Below are 25,633 nucleotides of genomic sequence, written 5' to 3' on the forward strand. Positions count from 1 at the left end.
CCTGCAAAGTGCAGTGGACAGCAGCAAGGGTGACAGTCAGGCCTGCTCCCGGCTGCCCTGTGTCACCTCTGTGCCTGCCACACCCCCCCCCCCCCCGCCGTCCCACCCAGGCCAGGGTTTCCCTTTCAGCCAGGGCCTGGGTGAGGGGTCAGCCTGCCCACCTTCTCAAAGATGCGGTAGTTCCTCACTTTGTTGGAGCTTTCATCCCACACGACCAGAACCTGCAGGGAGAGAAGCCCCAGCCTCAGGAGATGGACCGCAGAGACAGAGGAGTGGACAGAGGCATCATGCCTGGGTCCTACGGCACTTACGGTGACCTAGGGAGGGGTCACTCTGCACGTGGACAGCAGGGCTGATATGGGCAGCCATGTGCCCCAGGGCTCCCGCCCAATAGCCTCCAATGAGACATAAGTAATAGCAGCAGGTGCCTGGCTACTCTACGACCATGTCTGACGTACATGGGAACACTGAGGGGCTCCAGGCTGGCTCAGCTGGAAGAGCGTGCGACTCTTGATCTTGGGGTTGTGAGCTCAAGCCTCACGTTGGGGGCAGAGCTTATACTTGGGGAGGGGAGGGGAGGGGGAGAGGGAGGGGGAGGGGGAGGGGGAGGGGAGGGGAGGGGGAAGGGAGGGGAGGGGAGGGGGAGGGGAGGGGGAGGGGGAGGGGAGGGGAGGGGAGGGGAGGGGAGGGGGAGGGGAGGGGAGGGGAGGGGGAGGGGAGGGGAGGGGAGGGGAGGGGAGGGGAGGGGAGGGGAGGGGAGGGGAGGGGAGGGGAGGGGAGGGGAGGGGGAGGGGAGGGGAGGGGGAGGGGAGGGGAGGGGAGGGAGGGGAGGGGAGGGGAGGGAGGAGGGGAGGGGGAGGGGGAGGGGGAGGGGAGGGGAGGGGAGGGAGAAGGAACAAAGGACAAGAAAACTGAGGCTCAGTGAGGTCACAAAATTCACCCCAGAGGAGCAGAGGCAGACCCAGCACTCTCTCTCCCTTTTCCCACTGCCCCAAGCAGCCTCCCCTTCAGAGTGCATGAAAACCCCCAGCCCAGTGCCTGGGTGACTCCATCGGTTAAGTGTCCAATTCTTGACTTAGGCTCAGGTCATGATCTTGCGGTTCATGAGATCGAGGCCCACATCAGGTTCTGGGCTGACAGTGAGGAACCTGCTTGGGATTCTCTCTCTTCCCTCTCTCTCTGGCCCTTCTCTGTTCTGAGCATGTACACACACCCTCTTTCTCAAAATAAGTAAACATTAAAAAAAAAAAAACAGCCGCATCAGAGTTCCAGGACCCCCAGCACTTCCCTCCCATTTCCTGCCTGTGCTGGGGGGCTGGGCCACTATCCCAGCTTGCAGACAGTATTCAGTTCCTGAGAATAGATGGGGGAGGGGCTGCCGGGCAGAGACCCCAACGACGGAACGAGCTGAGATGCGAAATAAGAGGCTGTGCAGGGAAGCGATGTATAAAGCACGATGCGTGCCATCAGCCCAAGTGTGTGCAGAACCAGACGAATCCCCCCACAAGGCAGCAGTCCCCAGGGCGCCTTCACTCAGCAGGGTGACTGTTGGGGCACCCTCCCTGGGCACCTACCTTCCCTGACTTGGTGGAGGAATCCCGGATGCAGTAGAGTCCATCCTGGGGCTCTCCCTGGGGGCTTGTGGCTTTGAACAGCCTAAAATAACACAGCTGCATCAACAAACCATCCTCAGACAGCCAACCCTCTCAGGGACCCTCCAGCCTCACTCCTCAGTGTAGGTTTTTGTCTCCTCACTATTCTGCAGCACATGGTCTGAGAGCAACCAGTGTGGTGAGGCCGGCCCGTGCGGGGCTTGGGGCCCTGCCCGGGGTGATGGGCAGCACTGGGACTGGGCTGATGGCATCCGCTGTTTTGCTGGCTTCCCCACTCTGCTCAGGGCCATGCACCTGTGCTAGCCACTGTCCAACACCAAAGCAGGTGACGGGGGACAGAAAGGCAGGGGACCTCACATCTGCAAAAACAGGGATTCGGAGAAAGAAGGGCTTCGTGCTGACCTTTCCACTTCGTAGGATTCCGTGGTATTGATAAAGACAGAGCTGGGCAGGGGCACCTGGAGAGAGGCCAATGGCGGTCAGGGTCAGGGTCTGCACCAGCCCTCCCTCCCCTCCCCCCACCCCGTGGGCTGCCAGCCTGTGCCCAGATCTGGGGCTGTGCACACGCTTACACTCCCGACAACTCCAGCGTCCTGGGGGCTTGTCACTGGAGGTGGCCAGTAAGGGGCCACCCCGGCCTGCAGCCCGCCCACTGCCACCTGCCCGGTGCCAGGATCCAGAGCTCTCCATTGCCTCACCTTCTCATAGTCATCGTCAGAACCCTCTGCACTCGTGTCCTCAGGCTTCGAGAGTCGTCGGGGCTTCTCAAAGGAGAAGCTCCGGAAACTCTGCCCATCAGGGGGTGACCGCCTTGAAGGGGAAAAGCAGAGGAAGGGACATCACTGTCACACCCCTACACACCACCCCCACACACCCTAGGCCTCCACCAGAAAGCTCTGAAACAGGCCTCTGTTGGCTGCCCTTGGGTGACGGCTGCCAATGCCACTGGCAAGAGGGGTCCTAAGGGCCTGAACTCTGGTGTCAGGGGTCACACGACAGACAAGTACTCTGGGCGCTGTGGGAGAAGGCCCTGGGCTGGGGGTCTCGGCCCAGCTCTGCTGCTAACCAGCTTGTGACCTTGGCCAAGTCATGCCCCTCCCAAAGCCACAGAGAGTGGATGCATGTGAATGGATGGGAGTCCACAAACACGTCCCACACATGCGGCCAGGTGGTCCGAAGCCTCTACGGTTTCAAGGAGGATTAAAGGAGACCACACGGGGCTGGTCTGCTGGGCCGTGGGCAGTCGGCCCTGGCACACCCAACCCTGTAGCATTTGGCAAACTGACCCAGTCTGCACCATCATGGCCCCTTGTCACATAGTTCTATGAACTATGTTCTATAGTTCTAGTTCTAGAACTATCACCTGGCAAGAGGGTCCTCCCAGGCACCCTCCCACAGCAGCAGAGCTAACAGAGCCCTAGGGAGGAGAGAGCCAGAGCCAAAGGGGTTCCAGGAGCACTGGGTCAGCACGCTCACTCAAGGCTCGCCCCATGGCTCCCAGAGCCTTCACTGTTTAGGGCCCCGGACATCTCTGACCACAGGCTGTGGTATGAACGACACTGTGGGAGCAGCGGACACCAGTCTCCTGACGCAGCCCGGCAATAAAGAAGACAGTGTTCCACGCAGACCTCAGGGTGAGTCACCAACATACTCCACATTCTGGCAAGTTCCCAGTCAGGAAGAGCACAAAGGCAGCCTTGGTGGCTCCAGAGCCCCAGGCAGGGCTGGGAAGGACAGCTGTGGACCAGCGAGGCCTGTGCAGGCTTGCTGGCCCCAAGAGGCTCACAGCCCCAGCTCCCACCCCTACCGTCTATCCCAGAGCAGGCAGCCCTGCAGGCCTCTCCCTTGACCCTTGCAGGGTCCTCGGGTTGCCCAGCACGGACTCTGGGAGGCCGGTTTCCCCCAAGACCCAACTTGCCCACTGCTCCCCAGGCAGCCACAGGCTCCAGGCCCAGAACCCACTAGGCTGGACATTCTTCCGGGGCCAGTGCAGGGGAGGCTGCTCAGCCTAGCCAGGCTGGGGCTGTCCAGGAGCCTTCGCGCTCCTATGCTAGGGCTGCCGGCTACCCCTCATGGACAGAGAGGGCCAGAGACGAGGAGGCCGGGGCACCAGCAGGAGAACCCATCAGGTTGGGGAGGGACCCCAGGGGCCCCAGTGCCAAGTAAACTCACTGGAGGTGGGGGAGGGGTGGCTTCTCTGGCCTGGGCAGGACGGGGGGCCGGACTGTGGCCTCGGGCATGGGCAGCTTCAGTACAGGAGGCCTGGGGGCCACAGGGGGTACAAAGAGTCCAGGCCTGGCTGCCTCCCTTGGGGGGTCCTCTTCAGTCATCTTCAAGAACTTGGGCTTGTTGGCCGGCACCGGCGGAGGCTCGGGTGTGGGTGGCCCCCGAGGGGACAGATGGAAGGACTTGAGCTTGTCACAGTTCCTGGAGGTGGCAGTGGCCACGCCAGCAGAGCTGGAGGCAGAGCCAGCCCCATGGCCAGGGACCCGGGGCTCTGGGCTGGGGCTGGGGCTCTCCCGGAAGCAAGGGGGTTTCCGGAGGTTGGGCATGGTTGGCAGGTTGCCCAGTGGGGGGTCGCTCATCCTCCGGGAGGCCGTGGGCACTCTGAGGCCAGGCTCGGGCCGCCTTGGGCCCAGCACGTCCCTCTTGGAGTCCTCGGGAGCCAGGCTGGCATCGGGGAGGCCACGCTTCGGGGGCGGGGGTGGCAGCAGAGGGCTCGGGCCCTTGGAGGCAAAGGAGTGAGCACGGGGCATGTCGGAGAAGACTGGCTTCCTGGGCATGGGCACAGGAGGCGGGGGGTAGGCCGGCGGGTGGGTCAGAGTGTCTGCAGAGCAACGAGACCAGTCAGTGAGCAAGCATGACCTGCTTGAGGCTGGGCCAACACCACCAACCCGCACCACCTGGCCTGCCTCATGCACCCCCCCCAGAAGTAGCCCACACAAGCTTCCAGAAGCCTAGATGTCATATCAGGAGCCATCAGGTTCCCAGAAGCAGAGGTAGGGAGAAGAGGCAAGGCGGACTCCTAGGCCCTGACCTCAGCTAGAGGAGGCTATAACTCCCACCAACAGAGGTGAGGAGGATGGACAGAAGCAGGGGTGGAAGGCGAGGGTTACGTGTGCTCGTGCTACAAGACACATTGTAGGCATCGGGGCACAGGTCTGGGGTTCAGAGGAGAGGTGCTGGATGGAGGTGCCAGTGTGACACGGCTGTCCCGGCAGCCTAAGACTGGAGGGAAAGGAGCGAGCCGGGCCTGAGTCCCAGGGTGGCCAGGGTTGTGCGGATGGGCATCAGGGGGCTGGTACAAGGCTGAGTGAGGCAGGGGGGGCCTGGAGCACAAGGCACCTGGTGCTGAGCAAGGCGGCTGAGAAGCAGGGGGGACAGCACCAGGCCGGGTAGAGCTCCACTCACGGGTGCCGAGGGCTGTGTCGGGGGATGGGGAGGTCGTTGGAACCATATTAAGACCCATTTTGGGGACGGGGAGGTAAAGCCTGCTTGTAGGGGGCACTCAGAAGGGAGTGTGCAGGCAGGTGCGCAGGAGCGCTGGCCCTGGAGGTGCACGGCTGAGAGCAAAGCGAGGCCCAGCGTGCTCACCTCCAGCCACGTGTGGCCACAGTTCAGGGAGGGGTAGAGGGACACAGGATGGAGCTGTGGGCTCTGTGCTGGGAGGGGAGCTGGCACATGGCTGGGAGGCCCTGGTGGTGGCCTCAGAGGGAGGGGCCAGTAGGAGAGAAGGGGCTGGACCTGCTTCACCTGAGAGGGACTCGGGGTTGAGGTGGGCAGAGGACAAGGTCGTTGGAGGAGAGGAGGCAGAGACACAGGGAGGCCGCGGGTTAGGGGGTTTGTCCCAAGTCCCCAGGACAGTGGAAAGGATAGTGAGTGATGGGCACAGCCCTCTCCCGCTGACCCTATGCTTTGCCGTAACGCATACGCATACGCGTGATCCCCAGTACAAGCCTGTCTCCCTTGCCAGGGATGTTGGGTGGGAGTGGGTCGGTAAGCGACAGGCTAGCCTGGCCATCGTCCAGATGGCCATCGGCCACAGGAGCAGGCCCTACCCTGGCCCCACCCACTCCTCAGTGTCCCTCCTTCCCCCCTCTCGGCCCCCAGGACCACCCCAGCCCAGCATCACAAGTGTGGGCCCCCAGCTCACTTATTTGTAAATCCTCCCCCTCCTTCCCAGGCTTACTGCAGAGGCTGGAGGGTCAGGTGAGCAGAGCCAGCCAGAGTGCACACAGCAGGGAAACGGAGGCCACCCAGAGCAGGATTCTGGCCAGCACTCCCAGCCCAGGAAGGGCTCTGCTCTAGGCCCCAGCCCCGTGAGCGCCCCAGGCTCACAGGTCGCCCACCTACCTTCGGGCTCCACGGGCTCAGGGGAGTCCGGCTCCATGTATGAGTCGTCCTCGTCCTCATGCTCATAGTCTGTGAGGCAGACAGAGGGTCAGACCCAGGGCAGCCCAGGCCCAGCCGCACCCAGGGTTGGGTGGCAGGGCAGGTGCCCTCAGAACACTGGCAGCCAAGAGTCAGGGAGGCACTGGGCAAAGACCAGGTGGGCCGGGTGTGAACCCAGGACCCAGGCTGCCTGGGGAAGACAAACGGACAGATCAAGGACAGCCAGATATGTTTCCCCTCCTTGGTGGCAGCCAGAGAGGAGGGACTGATCCTGTCACTGCCGCAGCCAGGTGCCGAGAGGTGGTGGGGCAGGGGCTGCAGAGACAGGCCTCACCTTCATTGTCTGTGGGGTATGGAGAGAGGCTGATGTCCACAGGCCGCTCGACTGCACCGTAGAAGCTGTCTGTGTCTGAGCTGGAGTCACTGAAGCGGGGGGGGAGGGGGGGGGATGTGAGCACTGTGCAGGGGGGAGTCCTTTGCACCCACACGTATGGATACATATGCACAGAGACACACACAGAGGAGGACATGAGCACAAACGTGACACAGACACACACAGACATATACAGAGCTGGACCCACAGACAAACACAAAACAAGAAAAGACATAGGGGGTGCCTGGGGGGGCTCAGTTGGTTGAGCATCTGACTTCAGCTCACGTTCATGAGTTCAAGCCCCGCATCAGGCTCTGTGCTGACAGCTCAGAGCCTGGAGCCTGCTTCAGATTCTGTGTCTCCCTCGCTCTCTACTCCTCCCCCACTCATGCTTGGTCTGTCTCTCTCTCTCTCTCTCTCTCTCTCTCTCTCCCTCAAAAATGAATAAACTTAAAAAAGAAAAGACCCACACAAGGTGATAAAAACAGACACAGGGACTGGAGGCTGTGGTGCCTCCCCTGACCGACCAGACAGGGCCAGGCCTCAGGGCCAGCCCCACATCCCACTGCCCACCTCTGGGTCTCCAGTCAGCTCTGAGCTGAGCCTGCTATAAGGCTCAGGGCCAGGAGCTCTGGGGGCAGGCAGGCACCTGTGGGATGGCCTCAGGTGTGCCCAGCCTTCTCTGGGCCTTAGTTTCCTCAGCTCTGAAAGGACAGGATGGTTTTTGTTCCTGCCCAAAGGGCCCTTGCTGCCTGCTGGGCCACCTCACGGTGAGGTCACCGAGACCCGGATGGACTGAGCCAGTGCCCTGGGGGACTCCCTCTGGTCTCAGTCTCAACGCGCCAGGGTGAGCGTCAGGGGACTGGGAAGTTGAAGCTCTGAGCTACAACAAGTGCTGGGCCTCTGGGCGGGCAGGTAAAATCACACACGGCCCCTGAACAGAAACCACCAATGGGTGTGCACACACGCACTTATACACTCCGGGACACACGCACACACGCACACATACACGTACACACACACACACACACAGCCTGGCTGGCACCCTCAGAAAACTCATCAAGAAGGCGATTCTGGGTCAGGCCCCCGGAAGCTGGGAGGTAGGCACACATGTCAACCCAGTGGCCCTGGCGACACCCCGCCCATGCCTCCCATGCCCAGGCCCACCTGGCGTCTGTGGGCAAGTCCTTCTTCTCGTGGAAGTGGCCGATCTCCCTGCGCAGCAAGGCCATCCAGCCCTGTGGATCAGTCCGGGTTGCGGTGAGCACAGTGCTGTCCAGGGCCTGCCCCTCCCTCGCCCTGCCTGCCCTCACTGCTCTGGCTGGCAGCCTTCCTGGGGCTCTGGCCTCCCCTCAGCCCATTCAGGGCTCTTCCTGACGCAGCTTCCAAGAGCGTGGTGCCGGACCAGGCCACGGACGCAAGGAGGAGGACTGAGGAACAGCACCTGCCCGGCACCTTGCCCCCCCACGTCCCCCCAGGGCCAGGATGGTATCCCTGCCAGCTCCCTGCCCCTGGAGGCAGCCTCACCTTGCGCTCATCCTCAGAGGAGGCGGAGAAGAACCAGGTGCGGTGCTTCTTGCTGATGTGGACAATCTTGAAGGGGAAGACATTGTTGGACGTCGTCTCCTCAGCCGCCCGCATCACCCTGAGGGCACAGGGCCAGCGGTCAGCACCTGGGCAGGCCTCAGCACCCAGCACCCAGCACGCGCCCAAGGACACTGGCAGGTGTGGGCAGTCCCACCTTGCTCACTCTCCAGGCCAAAGGCCTAGATGCTTCAGGCAGGGGAAAGCACGTGGGCAGGGACAGGGATGGGCAGACATGGTTCTGGGGTCTGGGAGGTCATCCTGGGAGCAGCAGCATGCGGGGCTCCAAACCGAGGACACGTCACCCTCGCTGCCCACCTCAGCCCCACCCGGCCCCTGGCCTGCCTGTTGGGGGCCCTAACATGTCAGCCCCCGCCCTGCCCCCACTGCCACGGGGGAGCCCATGGGGCCAGGCACCTGGGGCAGGCGTGCCCATCTGCACCATCCCCTGAGGTCAGGGTGGTGTGTTTGGGAAAAGGAAACATCCCTCCCCGGGGGACCCCAGGGGAACCCCATCAGCAGGGAGGCGCTCACTGGGTGGACCCAGCCCATAGCATGTGTAAAGCAAGGAGCTGGCCCCAGCCCAGGAGGCCCTGAAGCCGGGGAGACCTGGGGGAGGTCGTGAGGAGGCCACATGGAGGCCAAGAGGGAGGGGAGAATGCTGGATGCGATCCAGGGTGGGTGGGGTGTGAGCCATCTCAGGAGAGCCCGAACTTTCCCTGGGTGGGAACCTGGGATTGGCCTGGCCAGGGCTCTGCTGGGGCCAGCGGGTAGCGGGCACTTACCGGTTATAGCCGCTCAGCGAGAAGGCACCCTGCGGGGAGGCGGACGTGCTGCTCTTGAAGTAGTAGACGCATCGCTTATGGATGATGACAAAGCGCAGGGGCCCTGAGGGTAGTGGGGCAGGGGCACAGGGTGAGCCCCGAGAGGCTGCCGGGCAGACCCCACTCTGGGGGCCACTCCCAGAGGCCCTGGGTGACCCGAGGCCAGACCTCCTGCCTTTGAACCCCACTAAATGGAAGGGCCTGGAGTTGGGCTAGCATGCTGCCCCTCCCACGGAGTCCAAACGTAAACGATCCATGGGCATGCTGACCAGCCCGAGCGCCAAGGCAGGCCTGGCCGTTCCCAGGGCAGGGGCAGACTGTGACCAGAGAGGCTGGCTCAGAGAAGGGCAAAGCCAGGGCCAGAGGCCATGGCCACCTCGTTCCACCCTAGGAAGGCAGAGCGAGGGTAGGGGCAAAGAAGCCCGAAGAGCCACTGGTATGGAGCCAAACACCAGCCTAGACAGTTACAGTGAACCCCCACCCTCCACTGTCCTGTTCCCAGACAGTCCCTCCCGGGCCTAGGGGCACATCAGTTACAGCCCCTCCTTGGAGGCTCCCTGTCCAAAGACCAGAGCAGACCAGCAGCCCAGCCTGCGGTACCTCCGTAAGGCAGCACGGTGCCTGGGAGTCCTTGGCAGAGGGCGCTGCTGGAACAAAGGCCTGGGCAGAAGGACAAACAAGGCCCTGATGCTCTTTGGCCTTCAATGTCTTAATGACTGGGCATCTCCCAGACCTGGGGGCTCCCACCCTCTCCCAAAATGCTGTCCCAGGGACCAGAGCTTCGGCCTCACGCAACTCTGAAGGTCCAGCACCCAGCTGGGTCGTGGCACGTTAGTTCACTAAGGACCGAGTGACCAACCAACTCACTGAACACCCACTGGATAGTGCAAGGCCAGACCTACCAGGCCACCGAGGGCCCCCAGCCCCTGGCTGCAGACTGAAGCTGCCCTGGACCGATGGTCAGCGCTGTGCACCAAATGCCCATCCTATCTCCACTTAGCAGTAACACCCCGAATCCTCCCACGATCCTGAGGAGTGGGGAGGCTGACCTCAGCACCCCCAGGCAGCACCGGCCACCATGGAGGGATGGAAAACTCTGGAGGGCCCACCACAGAAGGAGGCAGAGGCTCAGAGAGACAGGTCGCTTGCCCATGGAGGTCCACCAGGGCAGTGGGGCGGCAGGGCTGGGGCTCAGCCCTGTCCCCACATCCTCCCGTCATGCGCCCTACCACCCAGAGGACTCACATCTCAGCAACTGCAGCTGGGTGCCACCCTTCTTGTGCAGGTAGCCAGCCTTGGCCACGCCCCCGGGCATGGTTAGCAAGTTCTGGGCACCAATGGCCTTCATGGGGGCCGGCCAGTGCATCTCCTCGGCCGCCATGAAGCTGCAGTAAAAGGAGGAGACAGGTCTCAGCCAGGGCTGGGGGACAGAAGACGGCAAAGCTGAGGGCATGCAGTGGGGGATACTGCCAAGATGCTGAAGACAGTGTGAAGGGTCAGCAAGGGGTGAGGAAACTCCTTTCGGAAAGCCCCAGGCTTCTTGGTGGGGCCCCAGGCTTCTTGGTGGGACCCCAGGGAGAGAAAGGGCCAACTGGTCCACCTGGTTGGCCTCCGGTCTATTTGGCCACAAACCTGAGCCCCAAGGGCTCTGAGAACTGAGTGTGTTCCTTCACTGTCACTGGTTTACTCAGCACACGCCTACTGAATTCAAGGAAGGGGAGGGACCACCTTGAGTGAATTCAAACAACCACTGGCCCAAGGGCACCTGGGTGGCTCACTCGATTCAGGGTCCAACTCTTTGTCTCGCTCAGGTCATGAGCTCACGTTTCATGAGTTCAAGCCCCACGTTGGACTCTGTGCTGACAGCACGAAGCCTACTCGGGATTCTCTCTCTTTTCCTCTCTCTCTGCCCCTCCCCTGCTCCTGCTCTGTCTCTCTCGAAATAAATAAAAGTTAAAAAAAAAAAAAAAAAAAGCACTGGCTTGGATAAATCAAGCCTGGGGCCATAACCACCCCAAATCTGAGTGCGACGTGAACCTACGATGGGGACCGCCACGGAGGGCTTCTAGCAGATGAGTAGGGTCACAGCCTAATGAAGTCAAAGAGGTACAGGGGCTGGGCCAGGCCCTGGTCACCCTCTCTACCATCTCTGACCCTTTAGCAGGGAAGGGGTGAGGGGCATGGCCCCCAGATGCCCCACCCTCCACTCCTGCCTGCCCTTCGCCAGCTTCAGTCCATCCCTTCCTTAAGGCCCTGAGCCCAGGAAGCAGGAAAACAGGTAGTCAAGAGTCCGCACTTCCCATCCTGGCTTGGCTTTCTGGGGGACCCCTAGGCCTCAGTTGCTGGAACTGTAGAATGGAAAGACAGAGTGGACACAGCCTGGCACACAGCACACCCTTATCGGCAGTGGCCGTGATGACCATCCAGTGGGCTGGCTGGTATCCACCCTGCCTCCCCATCAGCTGGGGCATCACTCAGGCAAGGGCAACACAGCGCACAGTCACCAGGGGCAGGCTGACTGCCTCAGGGTTAACTCGGGCCCGCAGGACCGGACATTCCAAGTGCCAGCGTCAGCCCTCACCCTTGTCCAGCCTCTTGTTCACCCCAGCTGCTCTCCCTGAAACATGCCAGGCTCCGGCCTCTGCCTGGAATGACTGACCACTACCCCTCCTCACATGAAGAACTCCTATTCATCCTTCAAGACCCAGGTTCTGAGTCCCCTCTTCTGTGAGCCACCTCATATCCGGGTCCCCCGCCACTGGTCCCTCTGAACAGCAACCCCACCGGGCACCGTTTTGCCTGTGCCTGCCTGAACCTGGTGCCGGGTCCCTCCTGGGGCCCCAGTGGAGTTGGACTGAACTGGGTGTGTGGTCAGTGTCCCAATGAGTCACTAGGGTTAGACCCAGAGGCCCCGTCCTCTGGGACTCCTGCCACTACAGCTCCCACTCCCAAACACACACACAAAGAAAACCACTCTGCTGCTGGCAAACCAGCACCCTCCACCAAACGTCCGGGGCTGCTCCCCCGGCCTCTGCCTGGGTCACTCAGGCTGCCCCCCTCCGGCTCCATCTGCCCAAAACCAACCCCTCGGCCTGGGTGCCGCCAACAGCGGAGGAGGCTCCGAACAAAGGCACGTCCCCGGCCCCCGCGACACAGCCCCGCGCCCCGCCCAGCCGGCCCACGCCCGCCTTTGTTCCCGCAGGAAGCGCGGCTCGGTACTCACGGCGTCCACGCGGCGGCCCGCCGTCCCTGCGCGCAGCGACACGGCCCCGGGCCCGGCCCCGCGGCGCCCGCCTCCCGCCCGCCCCAGCCCCGCCGCCCGCGCCCCGCGCCCGCCATGCCGCGCCCCGCGCCCCGCCGCGCCCCCCGCCCGGGGCGGCCGCCGGGCTCCTCCCCTCGCGGGCGGGGCGGGCGCGGCAGGTGGGGACCCGGCGCTCCGCCCGCCGCCGCGCGGCCTCAGTTTCCCCAACCGCCCACGCGGGACGGTGGCTCGGGGCGCGAAGCGGACGTCCACAGCGCGGCCCGGGCTCCGGAAGCGGGCGAGGCAAAGCAGGCGCACACGGCCGGGCTCCCGGCTGGCTAGAGCCCTTGGGAAAGGGGCTTCTCCTCCCTGAGCCTCAGTCTGCGCCTCTGCAAATGGGGGTGAGGGCCGCCCTGCCTCCGAGGGTTGCGGGTGGGCTTGAAGCGGGTGTGGCCTGCAGGCACTGGGGCCCAGGGTGGGTCTGTGGGTCTTCCTGCCCCCCTCTTGGGCAAGTTGCTTAACCCATCTGCCGCCATGGGCCTCCAGCCCTGGATTCCCTGCAGGAGTCTCCCTGCAGGAGGTACAAGGTCCAGTCCTTGGCAGCTCCCGCTTGCTTGGGTAGATGGGGGCTCCCCTCCTAGGGGACCCCCAGGCTGGCCAAAGGCTGGGATGGCCTTGCTGGCCCCCCAAGCATTCTGCCTCCTCTGCCTCCCACCTGCACACAGCCTGTCCAAGCAATGGGCCAGCCATGGCATAAGGGAGCTCTGACAGCTTGGGCGCTGCTCCCACCCAGCTACACACTGGGCACCATTCCCTGCTTTCCTGGCCTCCACTTCAGGCTGGCCCTCGATGCCCCTTCCCACTGCAGCAAGAGGCTCCATCCCATCTGTGTGCCCCTGTTCACAGCGCCGTTGCCAATCTCTCCCCTGGCAGCACACTCAGCCCTCAAGGCCACCACCTCCCTTCCTCCTCTCCACCACCTCTGGGCAGCCCCCACCACTTGTGTCAGTTCCTTCCCCTGCTTGCAGCACCTCCTCCCCCATCACCTTCACTCAGCACACTCTCCCCCACCACACAAGCCATTCCCATCACCACTTTGTTCCAGGACTCCAGGGCCTCCTCATGCCCCCTGGCCTTTCCAGATCCAGGCCCCATGGATCTTTCTCAGGGGCTCTCCTCATGCCCTCTACCTCCCGTGCACCTGTGCCACCCAGACCCTGTGGTTCCCGAATCCAAGACCCAAAACCACCAAGCACCACCTCCAGGCTGCAGTGCACACTGTTTGCACTGCCTCCAGTTGCATCTGAACTAACTCAGCCCTCAGGAATTGGTTCAAATGAACACCAGTCCTTCATTCACTTCTCCCAAAACAGAAGACAAAGGAACTCACTGTATCAGGCCAGCATTACTCTGACACCAAAGCCAAAGGCATCACAAGAAAACTACAGATCAACATCCCTTATGATTGTAGAAAGCCTCACGAAGATACTAGCAAATGGCATTCAGCACCATGTAAAAAGGATTCTACACCACGCCAAGTGGGAATTATCATGGGAATGCAAGGGTAACACTTACAATTCAATGATTGTAATATATCATGCTAATCAACTAAAAGACAAAAAGCACATGGTCATCTCAACACACACAGAAAAAGCATTTGGCAAAAACTTGACAATTTTTCATGATACGAACAACACTCAACAAACCAGGAATAGGAGAAAACTTCCTCAACATGGAAAGGGTGTTGATGAAAAATCCCCAGCCAACATCATACTCAGTGGTAAAAGACTGAAAGCTTTCCCCTAAGAGCAGGGGCAAGGCAAAGACATCTACTCTTGCCACTTCTATTCAACCTTGTACTGGAGGTACTAGCCAGTGCAATTACACAAGAAAAAGCAATAAAAGGTATCCAGATTGGAAATGAAGAAGCAAAACTATTCACAAATTAGATGGTTATGTATACAGACAATTTCAAAGAACCCACAAAACAATTATTAGAACTAATAAATGAGCTAGCAGAATATAAGATCAAAACACAAAAAACAGCCATACTTCTATATGTGTACTAGCAATGAACAATCCAAAAATGAGAGTTAGTTCAAGTGTTCCCTCCCTCAGGTGGTCTTCCCTGACCTCTAGGGGTCCTGTGTCCCTCTGTGGGGTTAGAACACCCTTCCCTCCACCTAACACTGACCACGCTAGCTTGTCGCTGTTCCCCATCTTCAACAGCTCAGGCCCAGCACAGAGGGGACACCCAGGGAGCCCCAGAGGGGGCACAGAATGTTGGCCCTGTCACCGAGCCCCATGATGGTTTAACTCCACTTGTTCATTCCATGGGCTCATCAGCGGGAAGCCTCAGTCCCTTCCTCTGCAGGGGCAGACACAGCAGTAGGGACCCCTCACTGTGCTGCTGGGGGTGCCCGCTGAGCTGCCTCCCTGGTGGGAGCCGCCAGGGACAGTGCTGGAGGGCCAGGTTCAAATCCCACCAGGCCTGTCCTCCTCTGACCTCTGTTTCCTCTCACTTAAAGTAAGCACAGAAAGTCCAGTCGTCAGAGTCCCCCGACACCCCTCAGGGCATCTCTCCCTACAGAGGAGGGTACTGAGGCCACCCAGGGAGACTGCTATGCCGGGAGGGGCTTGGTTCCCTGCAGCTCAGAGGGGCTGACTGGGGCAGGACTCTGATGACACAGAGGTCGGCGTAAGGGTGGCCAGCATGGGGGTGGCCGCTGGGCTCCATGAACCCTTTCAGATGGCGTGTGACCTTTGGAAGGCGGGCACCTCAGGCACATGCCCTGGTCTCCGCTCCTGAGCTCACTTGACCTTCTCTTACAGTAGAGGTTAGTCCAGGCGACCGAGGAGCAGGGACAGGGGCAGAGCTGGTGGATGAAAACCGCTCGGCCCCCAGAGACAGTCCTTGAGGAGTCCCACAAAGTGCAGGCTCTGTGGCTCCCCCCTACCACGGGGCTGTGAGCCCCACAGGTGTGTGGTGATGATTTGCACAGGCCCACGTGTGAGTGCCACAGATAGTGTGCTCGGGCAGGCTGTGCTTGTGAGCTGCACAGTGCACACACAGGTTAGAGCGTGCACGTCAGTGTGTGTGCATGCGTGTGCATGGGTGTAAGCCTCTGTGTGAGAGTCAAGCAGGGGCCCTGGAGGCTGAGCTCCTGCGGTCTCCTCTCTGACACTTGCAGACATTGCCCTGACTGTGATGAGGGAGCTGGTGCCTCGTGCGACCACAGTGTCAGGGGTTCCTGTCAGTGGTGACCACACCGGCCCTTTGTGGGCGCTGCAGGGAAAGGGGAGGCTGGGACCTCCGGCCCCAGTGAAAAGGGGACCTAAATGCATTCATTCACACACTCACACCCACACAAACACACGTACACACACAGACACACACACAGACACGTATGCTTTCTCATGTATGCCCACTGACACAAATATATTCACACGTACACGCTCATACGCCCACACTCACTCACACACTCACTCAGACACACACACCCATTTGTAGACACGCACTCATTGTCACACACGCTCAAGCTCACTATGTATTCATACACACTTTTATGGACTCACACTGACACACACACTCATTCACTCACTCATAAATATACACACACGCACAGCCTCCAGGGGCTCCCGAGACCCTTTGTGGGTGGCCCCCGTGCCCCAGGCTGGCAGCCTGGGCAAAGTTTAGAATGTTCTACTTGACAGCTCCTTAAGTCCCACGGGCTCAATGCTTTATTCCCGTTTTAGACTAGAACCCTGAGGCTGGGAGAAGCACCCTGGGCATTCACCATTAGCCAGGCTCTGTGCTTCTCAAGGATCACCCCACATCATCATCCCGACACCCCCTGACGTGTGAACTGGCGTCATCCCCACACCACTGATGAAGACACCGAGGGTCTGAGAGGCTGAGTCACCTGCCCAAAGTTACACATCCAGTAAACGGTGGGGGACTCTCCAGGCACAGCCACGCCCCCAGGCAGGCACCCTGCAGGCGCTAGGTGGCAGTGGGGTCACGCCCAGGCCATCTGTTTTCCCCTTTCCCCTTTCTGTTCCCCTCCCCCTTTCTCTTCCCAGAATCTTCCTCCACAAGAGAATCAAAACCAAACATCTCCTGCGGGGGGGGGGGGGGGGGGGGGGGAGGGGGGGAGGCGGCAAGCAGCCATGCCAGAGGGAAGGGGCATGACCTGGGCTTTAGGCGGAGAGCCCCCCAGCCCCTCAGCTCCATGCCAGGCTCCCAAGCATGGTCCACGCGTACACACACACACACACACACTCTCACATCCATTCACACATACTCACTCAATGTGTGCGCACACAGGACCTGGCAGCATATGCAGTGGGAAGGTGCCCCCCAACCTGGGCCCCCACCTCCCTGCCAGCTGCGGGCTGAGTAGCACATGGTGGGGCAGGGGTGTCCTAGCAGCAGGCTCCCTCTTGGGGCTCCCACTGTGCCCCATCCAGTTCCGCAGGGCTCTCCTCACAGCCTATCGGCTCTGGGGTCCAGGGCTCAGCCTGGACAGTTCCACAGGCCCGGGGTTCACGCCACCTGCTAAGCCCCCCGTCCCGGGGCAGCCACACTGACCTGAGAGCACTGACCCAGCACATGGTTCTCCTCCTGTCTGTCGATGGGCTGGGGGCAGGTGTCCTGAGGCCCAGGGAGGCCATGTGGCTCAGGGGCCACAGGGAGGACCTACAGCCCACGTCCCCCAGGCGGGGAAGGCCTGATGCCCCGGCATTGTCCTGGGTGCTGCCCAGGCAGCTGCGTCCACAGCTCCCTCCTGCTGACAGCCGCCGGCTGCATCTGGGGCCTGTGGCCGCCAGGCTTCCTCCCCTCCGGAGACTTCCTGTTGCCGGGTCCCTGGGCAGCCCCAGCTAGCCAGCACTTCCTGCTTTCTACCCTCCCAGGTCCTGAGGCTGAAGTGAGACCCAGGGCTGCACCCATCAGCGCTGTTAGGCCTGCTGGATTTTAGCCAGCACTGCCCCCATGCCCTACTGCAGCCGGAGACCACAGCTCTCCAGGCCCCGGGGCAAGACCAGCTTTGTCCCCTGGGAGGAAGCTCCCTGCTGATGCCCCACACACACTTCCTGTGGCCACCTCTGCATACTTGGCTTCTCTCCAGGAAACGACCAAAGCCCCTTCCCAGCCATGGGCTGTCACACTGTGTCTCCTTGGCCCCAGAAGCCCCTTCCCCTCACAAAGCTGATGCTTACACCCAACACTGGGAACTCACTACCTCCACCTCTCTGACCTTTGACACCAAGGGACCAAGGGACCAGGTTCCCAGCCTTGGCCCAGGCATTTGCCTGCCACCCTCCCTCCCTCCTCTACCACAGGCCTCCTCGTCTCCCCCAGCCAGGCATGGCCTCTGTGACAGAGCGGGGCTCACTGCCTCTGGCAATCATCACTCTCAACACCAGGCTTGACGACTATCAGAGCATGCTCTTGCCACTGTCCGGTCCTGCCCCAGGTCCCACTCAGAATGCGTCCCCTCCCCAGCCTACGCTGCCCCACAAGGGTTGGGTGCCTCTCCTGCCCAGATCCACAGCCAAAAAGTTGGGGAGCAGGGATTCAAGCCCAGGCTGTTCGGTGCTGAGCCCCCACATCCCCTGGCTCTCTTCTCCTGAGCTTGGGTCTCAAGGTCATACCTCTCCCACAGAGGACAGGCCCAACCAAAGGAAGGAGCACTCTGGGACCACCCCCCCCCCCCCCACAGCAGGATTTGAGGGTCAGAGAGGCCACAGACCACAGGGTCCCCGGGAGTTGCTGATGGTCTTGTCCACCAAGCTTCCTGGGGCACCTAGCCGTCTCACATACTTGTAGTCAGGGCACTGGAGGGCAGCTCCCAGGCCGGGGGACCTCCATCTCCCACAGCGTCCACTGCCCCAGACACCTGCCAAGGCCCTCGTGCTACCTGGGGGCCTATCTGGGGTCACAGACCACCTGCTGTCTCTTAGAGGATGGGGGGCTTGACCTTTGTGTCTGAGCTCTCCTCAGGATAGGCATGGCTGCCCTGGCCTCCCCACGCCTAGGCCAGCCTCGATGCCCTTTGGTGGCTAAGGGCAGACTGTGCTTTTGGCAGAAAGTTGGCCATGACAGACAGACACCAACAGACAGACAGGTAGCAAGGGGGAGGGTTAGAGGGGGGTTTCTGCCCCTTCTTCCTCTTTGCAGTCTGCCCAGGGTGGATAGAGGGCCCTAGAGCAAGCTAAAGCTGGACACTCAGCCCACCTCTGTCCTGTGCCAGCTCTGTGGCCTCAACTTACTTAGTACCTCTGAACCTTAGTCTCTTCATCTGTGAAATGGGTGCTGAGGGTTGAGATAAAATAGCAGGTGAGGAGCTCCTGGGCCATGATCCGGCCAGGACAAGCCAATGGGCAGTTCTGGGCCAGGGTGGGGGCCTCGGCCTCAAGGGCCATGCTACGGGGTCAACAGAAGGCGGCAGGCCCAGCAGGCACTAGACTGGGGAGGCCTCCAGGGGAGGGGGCTGGATCTGACAGAGGGAGGCAGAGTTTGCTGGGAGGGGCCGGGGTGAGGAAGTCAAAGACAGGACAGGGGTTCAGGGCAACATCACAGGGTGGGGAGGAATCCAGGGGCAACAGGGTGACCGAGGCCCAGAGAGGCTGGGGTACAGGCGTGGGGGTGAGAAGCTGCCAAGACGAGGACCGGGAGCCAGCCAACACTCCCCAGGATGCACCGCCCCTCACCGGACAGACAGGTGGATGGATGAAGAGGCCTGAGGTCAAGGCAGCAGCCAGAGCCTCCCCCGCCCTTGCGCCCTGGAGGGTCCCCAAGCACCTAAACAACAGCAGAGGTAGGAGGGGGCAGAGGGCCATGAGGGGACTAGGATCCCCACCAGGGGTCAGACCCATGCTGGCCCCTTCCCCAACCTTTGTCTCCCTCTGGGAGGTGGAGGTCAGGAGTCCTGGGCTGCTATGTGACCTCTGCAGGCCGCTCTTCTCTGGGCCTCAGCTTCTTCATGTGCCCTCCTACCTCCTGAGGCATCACTTTATCCTTGCAGCGAAGAACACTGCCATTTACATTCCTGAAAACAGAGGACCCTCCAATAATGGCAGCTCCGTGACCTTTTACGGTGTGCTGGAGATGGCCATGGAAATGATCCCACGCCAGGATCCCAGCAGCAAAACGCGTGAGGCTGGAGCACGGCCGGCCGTGGTCTCTAGCCCACCCTCCCCCAGCTGCGGCTCCTCCCCCTGCCCCAAGGGCAGGTGCCTCAAAGTGCCAGGCTTGGGGACCACCCCACCACACCAAACGTAGGGCACTTACCAGGGTGGGTGGGAGCCAGCCAGCAGGGCCAGCAGGGGCCAAGGGTCAGCCTGAAAAGAAAGCAAGACAGAGAGATTTCACTCTGAGTTCCTGGGGTCTTCAGCCTCCTCAGGAGCAAGGCAAACACCTAGCACAGCGTGACCTCTGCAGCTGGGCACGGAGTTTTCCTCACCCGTGTGCTCACAGCCCACGAAGCTGGTCCTATTGTAACCTGCGCTGACCGTGAGAACACTGCCATTCAGAGATGCTGGCACCGGCCAGGCTGATGGCCAGAGAACGGAGGGGTGAGGAATGGAACCATGTCCCTGGGAACGCCAGCCCCGGGTCTCCCTCAGGCACCCCGGGCCCCTGTGCCCAACCCGGTGCCCATCTGCCACCTTCAGGGGCAGCTCAGGCACTGAAGGTGCTGAGAAGGGCCTGTTGGGCTCTGGGGAGGGCCTGGGCCCAGGGAGGGGTGGCTGGCACCCATGATGGGGAAAAACATCAAGTTCTCAAAATAAGATGTTTTGTATCAGCCCCTCCCGCAGGGCCTCGGTCCACCTAGAGCCAGCTCTAGGACCCGTAGACACAACTTCCCTCCTTTCTCTGAGCCTCACTCTTCTCTCCATACTTGAGGCTAGAGGCTGCCTTCCAGAGCAGGGCTGCAAGGGTGGTACTGGGCAGAGGGAGCGGGTGATGTAGAGGACAGGGCCCACCCAGAGTCACCCAGTGTAAGAGATATATGTCTCAGTCCTAGTCCCCAGATACTACAAATGTGACCTTATTTGGAAAAGGGACCTTTGCACATGTGGTTAGGGATCTCATCCTGGACTGGCCAGATGGGCCCTAAATCCAATGACAAGGATTGGATTACAAGAGAAAGAAGAGACAGAGGCACAGACTGGAGTGGCGTGGCCCCAAACCAGAGAAGCCAAGGATTTCTGCAACCACCAGAAGCTGGAAAAGGCAAGGAAGAAAGGATCCTTCTCTAGAGCCTCCGGAGGGAGCATGGCCATGCTGACCCCTGGATTTTGGATTTCTGCCTTCCAGGACTCAGAGAGTGAATGTCTATTGTTTTAAGCCCCCAGGGGGTGGTGCTGGGTTAGGACAGCCTTAGGAAACTATCACACACAGGGACTCTCCAAAGTCCTTTCCCTGGGCCAACTTCACTTGAAGCCCGAGCATATCCTGCAGGGAGAGACGGGTTCTGTGGGCAGCCCCCGCCATGGGCATCCAGCTGGACGGAGCAAACCTGAGCTGGCCTCCTTGGCTGTGCACACCTCCTGCGGGCCTGGCCCACCACCTCCTGCCCTCCCAAGCACGGGATTGGGTGCCACACCCAGCTCACACCCATCACACTTGCTGAGCCCTCCTCCTGCCTCTGGTTCACACCCCTGGCCAGCCCCTCCGTAGCACATTTCCACCATGAAGCAGGGGTCAGCCTGATTCCCTGGCCAGGTATATGGGGTCTGGCTCCTGCTTCCAGCCCTGGGCCCTTAACTCTGGGCCTGCCACATAGGCCCATCCATCATGCCCCATTCCCAGTACCTGCCAATCTCTTCTACCTGCAAACTAAATCCTCTCCAAAATGTTCCCTCATCCTTGGAAAACAGAACCATCTAGAACCTCACACCCTTCTCTGAAATCTCCGTCAGTGGCATAGCCTGATACACCAGAGTATCACACGGATACCCCAGCACTCCCCACTGGCCTGGGTCCCGCTGAATCCCCAGAGGCAGGCTGGTGCCTGACCCATGCAGGGCCCAGATGGATAGATGGGACAGATGGCTTCAGAGTCACGTCTACACACACGGCCATGCCCCTCACGTGGCTGTAACTAGCCCTTGCCTAGGCCATCCCTCAGAGCCAGAGTGTACTTAGAGTTAATCTGACCCTGAACAAGAACTGATGTCCGGTGTGGCCACCACCAAGGCCCATCCACGGCCCAGGATCCCTCCTCGGTGAGATGAGGGGTGGCCGGCAATGAGCAGATATTCAAGACTGCTAACTGCAAAACAGAGATGAACTGGACGCATTGGAGCCTGCCAGTGTCCCCAGAAAGACAGCGGTGTGCTGGGGTCCAGAAGGCCCCCAGGGTCTCAGGGCTGCCCAGGATAGAGGCAGGAAGCGTCCAGTCACTCCTGTGTCCAAGCGCAGAGGAAATTAAGGGAAGTGCAGAAAGAGACCCACATGCATGGCTGCCCGCCCTGGGGCCTGGGCTTCTGGGTCAGGATGGGGTTGGGGGTGGGGCTTCTACTCTGAGACACTTGGCCCTCAAGCTCTGTCCCCAAAGAAGACTCATGAGGCCCTCACATCCCTGGACGCTGCCCCAGTCACACAGCACCCCGGAGCTTTCCTCTCCCTGGCCTGGCGTCTCTGCCTCCAGCAAACATTCCCAAGCTGGGCAGAGTGCAGAGCAGAGCTAGGGGCCCTCACAGAGTCGGGGGTACCCCTGGGCTCATACCCAGGGCAGAGCTCCCTCCAGCAGAGCCCCGGAGAGGGAGGCTCCCCAGGAGGGAGCTGGAGCCCGGCCAGGAAGGAGCAGCACGCAGGCAGGAGGGAGGATGGCGGGAGCCCCGGGCCAAGGTCCCTGTGTGAGGGGCAAGGTCCACTGTGGGCTGTGGTGAGGGGCAGGCTCGGTCTGGGGGGAACCACGCTGGCATCGTCACTGGCGTGAACCACTCTCCTGCCTCAAACCACAAGCCAGCAGAGGTGCTCAGGATTCACGCTTCGGTTCATCAGAACTTAAACAAGTCTGTGCCTTTTAACTGATTAAGAAAAAATGTCCCAGACCACTGATGTGTGCCCCGAGTTCCTGGCCCGTGCCCGCGGAGGCAGCCTGCCTCTCGTCAGCCTTGCCCCAAAGTGCTAGCCCCGAGAGAGATGCTCAGGGCTTCCTGCCCCTGTGGCTCCCCATGAAGGGGCTGCTCCAGCCTCAGGACCTGGGTGGGCAAGAAGAGCACAGTGGTTACTGCACAGGCTTCCTTGGGGACAGGCCTGGCTCAATCCCCTCTTCTAAACTTGTGGCCCACTCTGAGCCTCAGCTTCCTCATGTGAAGAATGGGGTTGGCAGTTCTGGTGCAGGATGTCCCCAGGACCATCTGGCACGGCTGGTGGGCAGGGATACTCCAGGGGCACTTGGTCACTGGGGTTCTGTTGCGAACACTGTCAGCGCAGTCATGTCGGAAAGGGGGAGTGTGCTCTCAAACCATCCTGCTCGAAGCCGGGCTACACCTTCCCTTCCGGCCCCTCGGGGTCTGGACCCGCGAGCACCCCAGGATCCCCGGCCACTGATGGCCCCATTCTGAGCCACATTCCCATAGCGCTGGGAATTGCACCCAGAGGTGACCCACCGCACCCACAGGCCTCCAACCACACGCAGGACCCCTCTCCCAGCTCCCGGGAGAGTCTGCCCCTCCCTTCATACCCCGCACCTGAGCATTTCAGTCTGTCTGGGGACCACCTGTCCCTCCCTCAGCATCGGCTCCAGAGGACGGTCACTCCTCATGTCCACCCCCCACAGTGTGTCCAGCACGAAGCAGGCACTGAGTACTTTCTAGAGCATGAGCTACTGCATCCCTGGCTAGCTGGGTGCCCCTTACTCCCCATGGCGTCCAGCCCAGGACGCTCATTTCTTGCCTCAAGTACCCCCACTTCTCCACCCCTGGGGGCCTCTGGTTACATGGCATATGCCCAGTATAGGGGCTTTGGTGCCCACCAAGCAGGGCTTGAACCCCTCCCCAGAATGACTTCTCCCAGCCTGTGTCCTCGTCCACAAAGCAAGGCTGGCAACCGTCACCGACAGAGCAGATGTGGGGCCAGACCAGGCACCCTCACACCCCCAGCACCTGGTGGGCCAGGCCCCAGGCCGACAAGACTGCCCAACACTGCTGCTGACCTTCCAGGGGTCCAGGGAATGTGGTTGGGCAGGAGATCTGCTTTTTTGGCAGGATGCCCAGAAACAGAGACACCATCTCCTCTCAGGTCAGAGATAAGCTGATCGCTGGCCAGATGAGGGATCCACAGAGACCAAGACTTCCCCAAATCCAGTCTGCTCCCCCTCTGTCCTTCCCAGGCCATGCCACATCGGCTCCCTCGGCACATACTCACTGAGCACCCATCCTACTGGGCAGCAGAGGGCTCCAGAAGGCAGTTCTGGTGCTCGGTGCGAGGCCTGCCTCCCCAACAGGGGGCCTGGTTCCTGCCACCAGCCCTAGGCCGGCCTCCTCAGGAACAGAGGCTACCATCAACCAGACCCTCCTGGGGACCCCTGTGTCGCACGCACATCCCACGGGGGCAAACTCCCCACTTGCTGAGGCCAAGGCCAGGGGGTCACGAAGGCTAGGGTGCTCTTTCCTTCCTGTAGTCCCCTCCCGCTACGGATGGCCAAGCCACCGGGCCAGGGCAGGGGCCTGGAATGTCCACCAATGTGTCAGCTCCGTGGCCTACGCGGTCCCCAGCTGCTCAAGGGTACACACTGCTGCTCTCCCGATGAGGAAAGGGAGGCTAAGAAGGCCGCAGCACAGCCATCCAGCCGGCACTGCCCATGGGGCCTGGAGCCCAGAGCCACCTCACCCACACCACACAGTCCGGCATTTCCTGCTGAGGCTGGCTCCCAGAGGCGCGAAGGGAGAGGAGGAGCCCCACAATGGCTCCCACCTGGGCAGAAAACACACCAGCCCAGAGGGCAACGGGAGGGGGGCCGCAGGCTCTGGGCAGGAGGCTGCAGCACAGGGGGCGGGACAGACCATGCGGCGTGCTGGTGCATGCCAGCCTGTCCTTGTGGACTCAGGGTTTGCTTGTTTTACACTCACGTCCAAAGCCCAGGGACAGCCCAGTTGGGAGACATTCAGCCTGAGCCTGGCTCACTGCTGCCAGTGCTGCAGGGGGAGGACAGTGCTCACCCCAGAACAAGGACTGGCAAGAAGCAGAAGCCGAAGCCTCGGAGTCTCCATTGGTAACTCAGGCCGTTCCGAGAGCTGGCAGGCTCAGCGGGGTGAGAACCAAGGAGGCCCGGCGCACGCACAGTGCTAGGGCTGTGTGGATGGAGAGGTCCACACTTCAGCAGAGAGTCAAATGAAGTGAAGGAGCAGGCCATCAGATATCCCAGAAACAGTATCTCCGTCAGAAACGGGGGGGCCCCTACAGAGCCAGAGCCGAACCCCACTGGGTAGCTAATAAAACTGAGAGCAGGAAGTGTTGTCCACCACTGGGCCAGGGTGGGCTGGGGTGCTGGTTTGTCCTGCACAGAGCATTAGCGCAACCCCCAAGTTCTCCTGGTACTGGGGCAGAGGGAGGCAGTCAGGGCACTGCCACCTGCCGGCAAACACCACACCCTTCACCCCAGGATCCAAGCTGGCCCCACCCAGAGCGGGGCTCCCAATCTGCTGGGGAGGCAGCCACTTCTGACTCATGTCCTTGTGACCACCATTCCACCCAGACACGGTGACACATCAGCCAGCATCCTTGGAGCCATCTTCCACATGAAGTAGCCAAGCACGGAAACCACATGGGGGGTGTCCCGGATGGGAAGCAACTTGTGCAAAGGGCCTGGGGTTGGGGTAGGAGGGAGCACGCACCTCAGACCAGAGGGACAAAAGCAGTTTCATTTCAGAGCTGTTTGTCAGGGCCACATGCCCAGCTGAGTGTGGATGAGATCCCAGGCCTGTCCCCAGGGTGAGGTCCCAGGCCAGGATCCCATTCCGGCTTAGGCTCCGGGCCCAGTTTCACTGATTTGCAATGGGGTCCTGGTGCAAATGGGCTTATTTGGTCCCTGAGGACCAAAGAAGACCGACCGTTCACTGGAACTCTGAGACAGCCACTTGTCCCAACACTGGGTCTCAGGGCCTCTGAGGGTAGAGGGCACCCACTCAGCCCAGATCTCAGTACCAGGGCAAGGTGTAAGAAGGGAACACAGCAGGGGGATGCCAAGGCCATGAAAGTGATGCTAGGGAGGGATGTGGGTAGAGGAGGCAGCCAGAGAGATCCAGCCCCACTGCTCCTCGAGGGAGCCGAAGTCAGAGACCAAAGGTCAGCCATCATGGGCACACTGTAAGGACACCTGCTGTCCACCTGTGCCAGGCCAAGGCAGCTGTGTGAGCCCTCCACATTGGCAGCCACTTGACAAGGCATCTTGGGCTAGGCCACCAGGGACACAGCCTTGACCCCTGCAGCAGTCAGTGGCCTTGGTCACTCCGCCATCTGTCCCACCACCCCTCTTCTTAGTATCTTTCCTGCCACGGTGGCCTCCCTTAGACCACAGGAAACCATGGTGTCCCTCAGCACTCTACATTTCACTGGCTCAGGGCTGCTAGGTCAGGGCAGGGTCATGAG

At 61.1% G+C, this 25,633-nt stretch overlaps 1 protein-coding gene across 4 annotated transcripts in view; it reads right to left on the reverse strand.

The window, feature by feature from the left end:
• Nucleotides 1-25,633, reverse strand: part of SH3BP2 (SH3 domain binding protein 2) — a 34,836-nt gene that overhangs the window by 661 nt on the left and 8,542 nt on the right. For 2 of the 4 annotated variants that reach the window (XM_030314332.1, XM_030314333.1), the window contains exons 2-14: nt 19,322-19,371; nt 18,925-19,079; nt 10,032-10,171; nt 8,748-8,850; nt 7,906-8,023; nt 7,546-7,616; nt 6,340-6,428; nt 5,967-6,035; nt 3,786-4,440; nt 2,312-2,423; nt 2,016-2,071; nt 1,575-1,656; nt 162-221 (exon numbers count right to left, since the gene is read on the reverse strand). In XM_030314332.1, coding sequence (XP_030170192.1) covers nt 162-221; nt 1,575-1,656; nt 2,016-2,071; nt 2,312-2,423; nt 3,786-4,440; nt 5,967-6,035; nt 6,340-6,428; nt 7,546-7,616; nt 7,906-8,023; nt 8,748-8,850; nt 10,032-10,167 — 1,551 coding nt within the window. In that variant the 5' untranslated portion in view covers nt 10,168-10,171; nt 18,925-19,079; nt 19,322-19,371. Of the gene's footprint in view, nt 1-161; nt 222-1,574; nt 1,657-2,015; nt 2,072-2,311; nt 2,424-3,785; nt 4,441-5,966; nt 6,036-6,339; nt 6,429-7,545; nt 7,617-7,905; nt 8,024-8,747; nt 8,851-10,031; nt 10,172-16,618; nt 17,295-18,924; nt 19,080-19,321; nt 19,372-25,633 lie in introns of those variants that run through there. The other 2 variants (XM_030314334.1, XM_030314331.1) reach the window with 2 other exon arrangements.

The sequence above is a fragment of the Lynx canadensis genome, chromosome B1 (genome assembly GCF_007474595.2).
Source record: "Lynx canadensis isolate LIC74 chromosome B1, mLynCan4.pri.v2, whole genome shotgun sequence".
NCBI classification, from domain to species: domain Eukaryota; kingdom Metazoa; phylum Chordata; class Mammalia; order Carnivora; family Felidae; genus Lynx; species Lynx canadensis.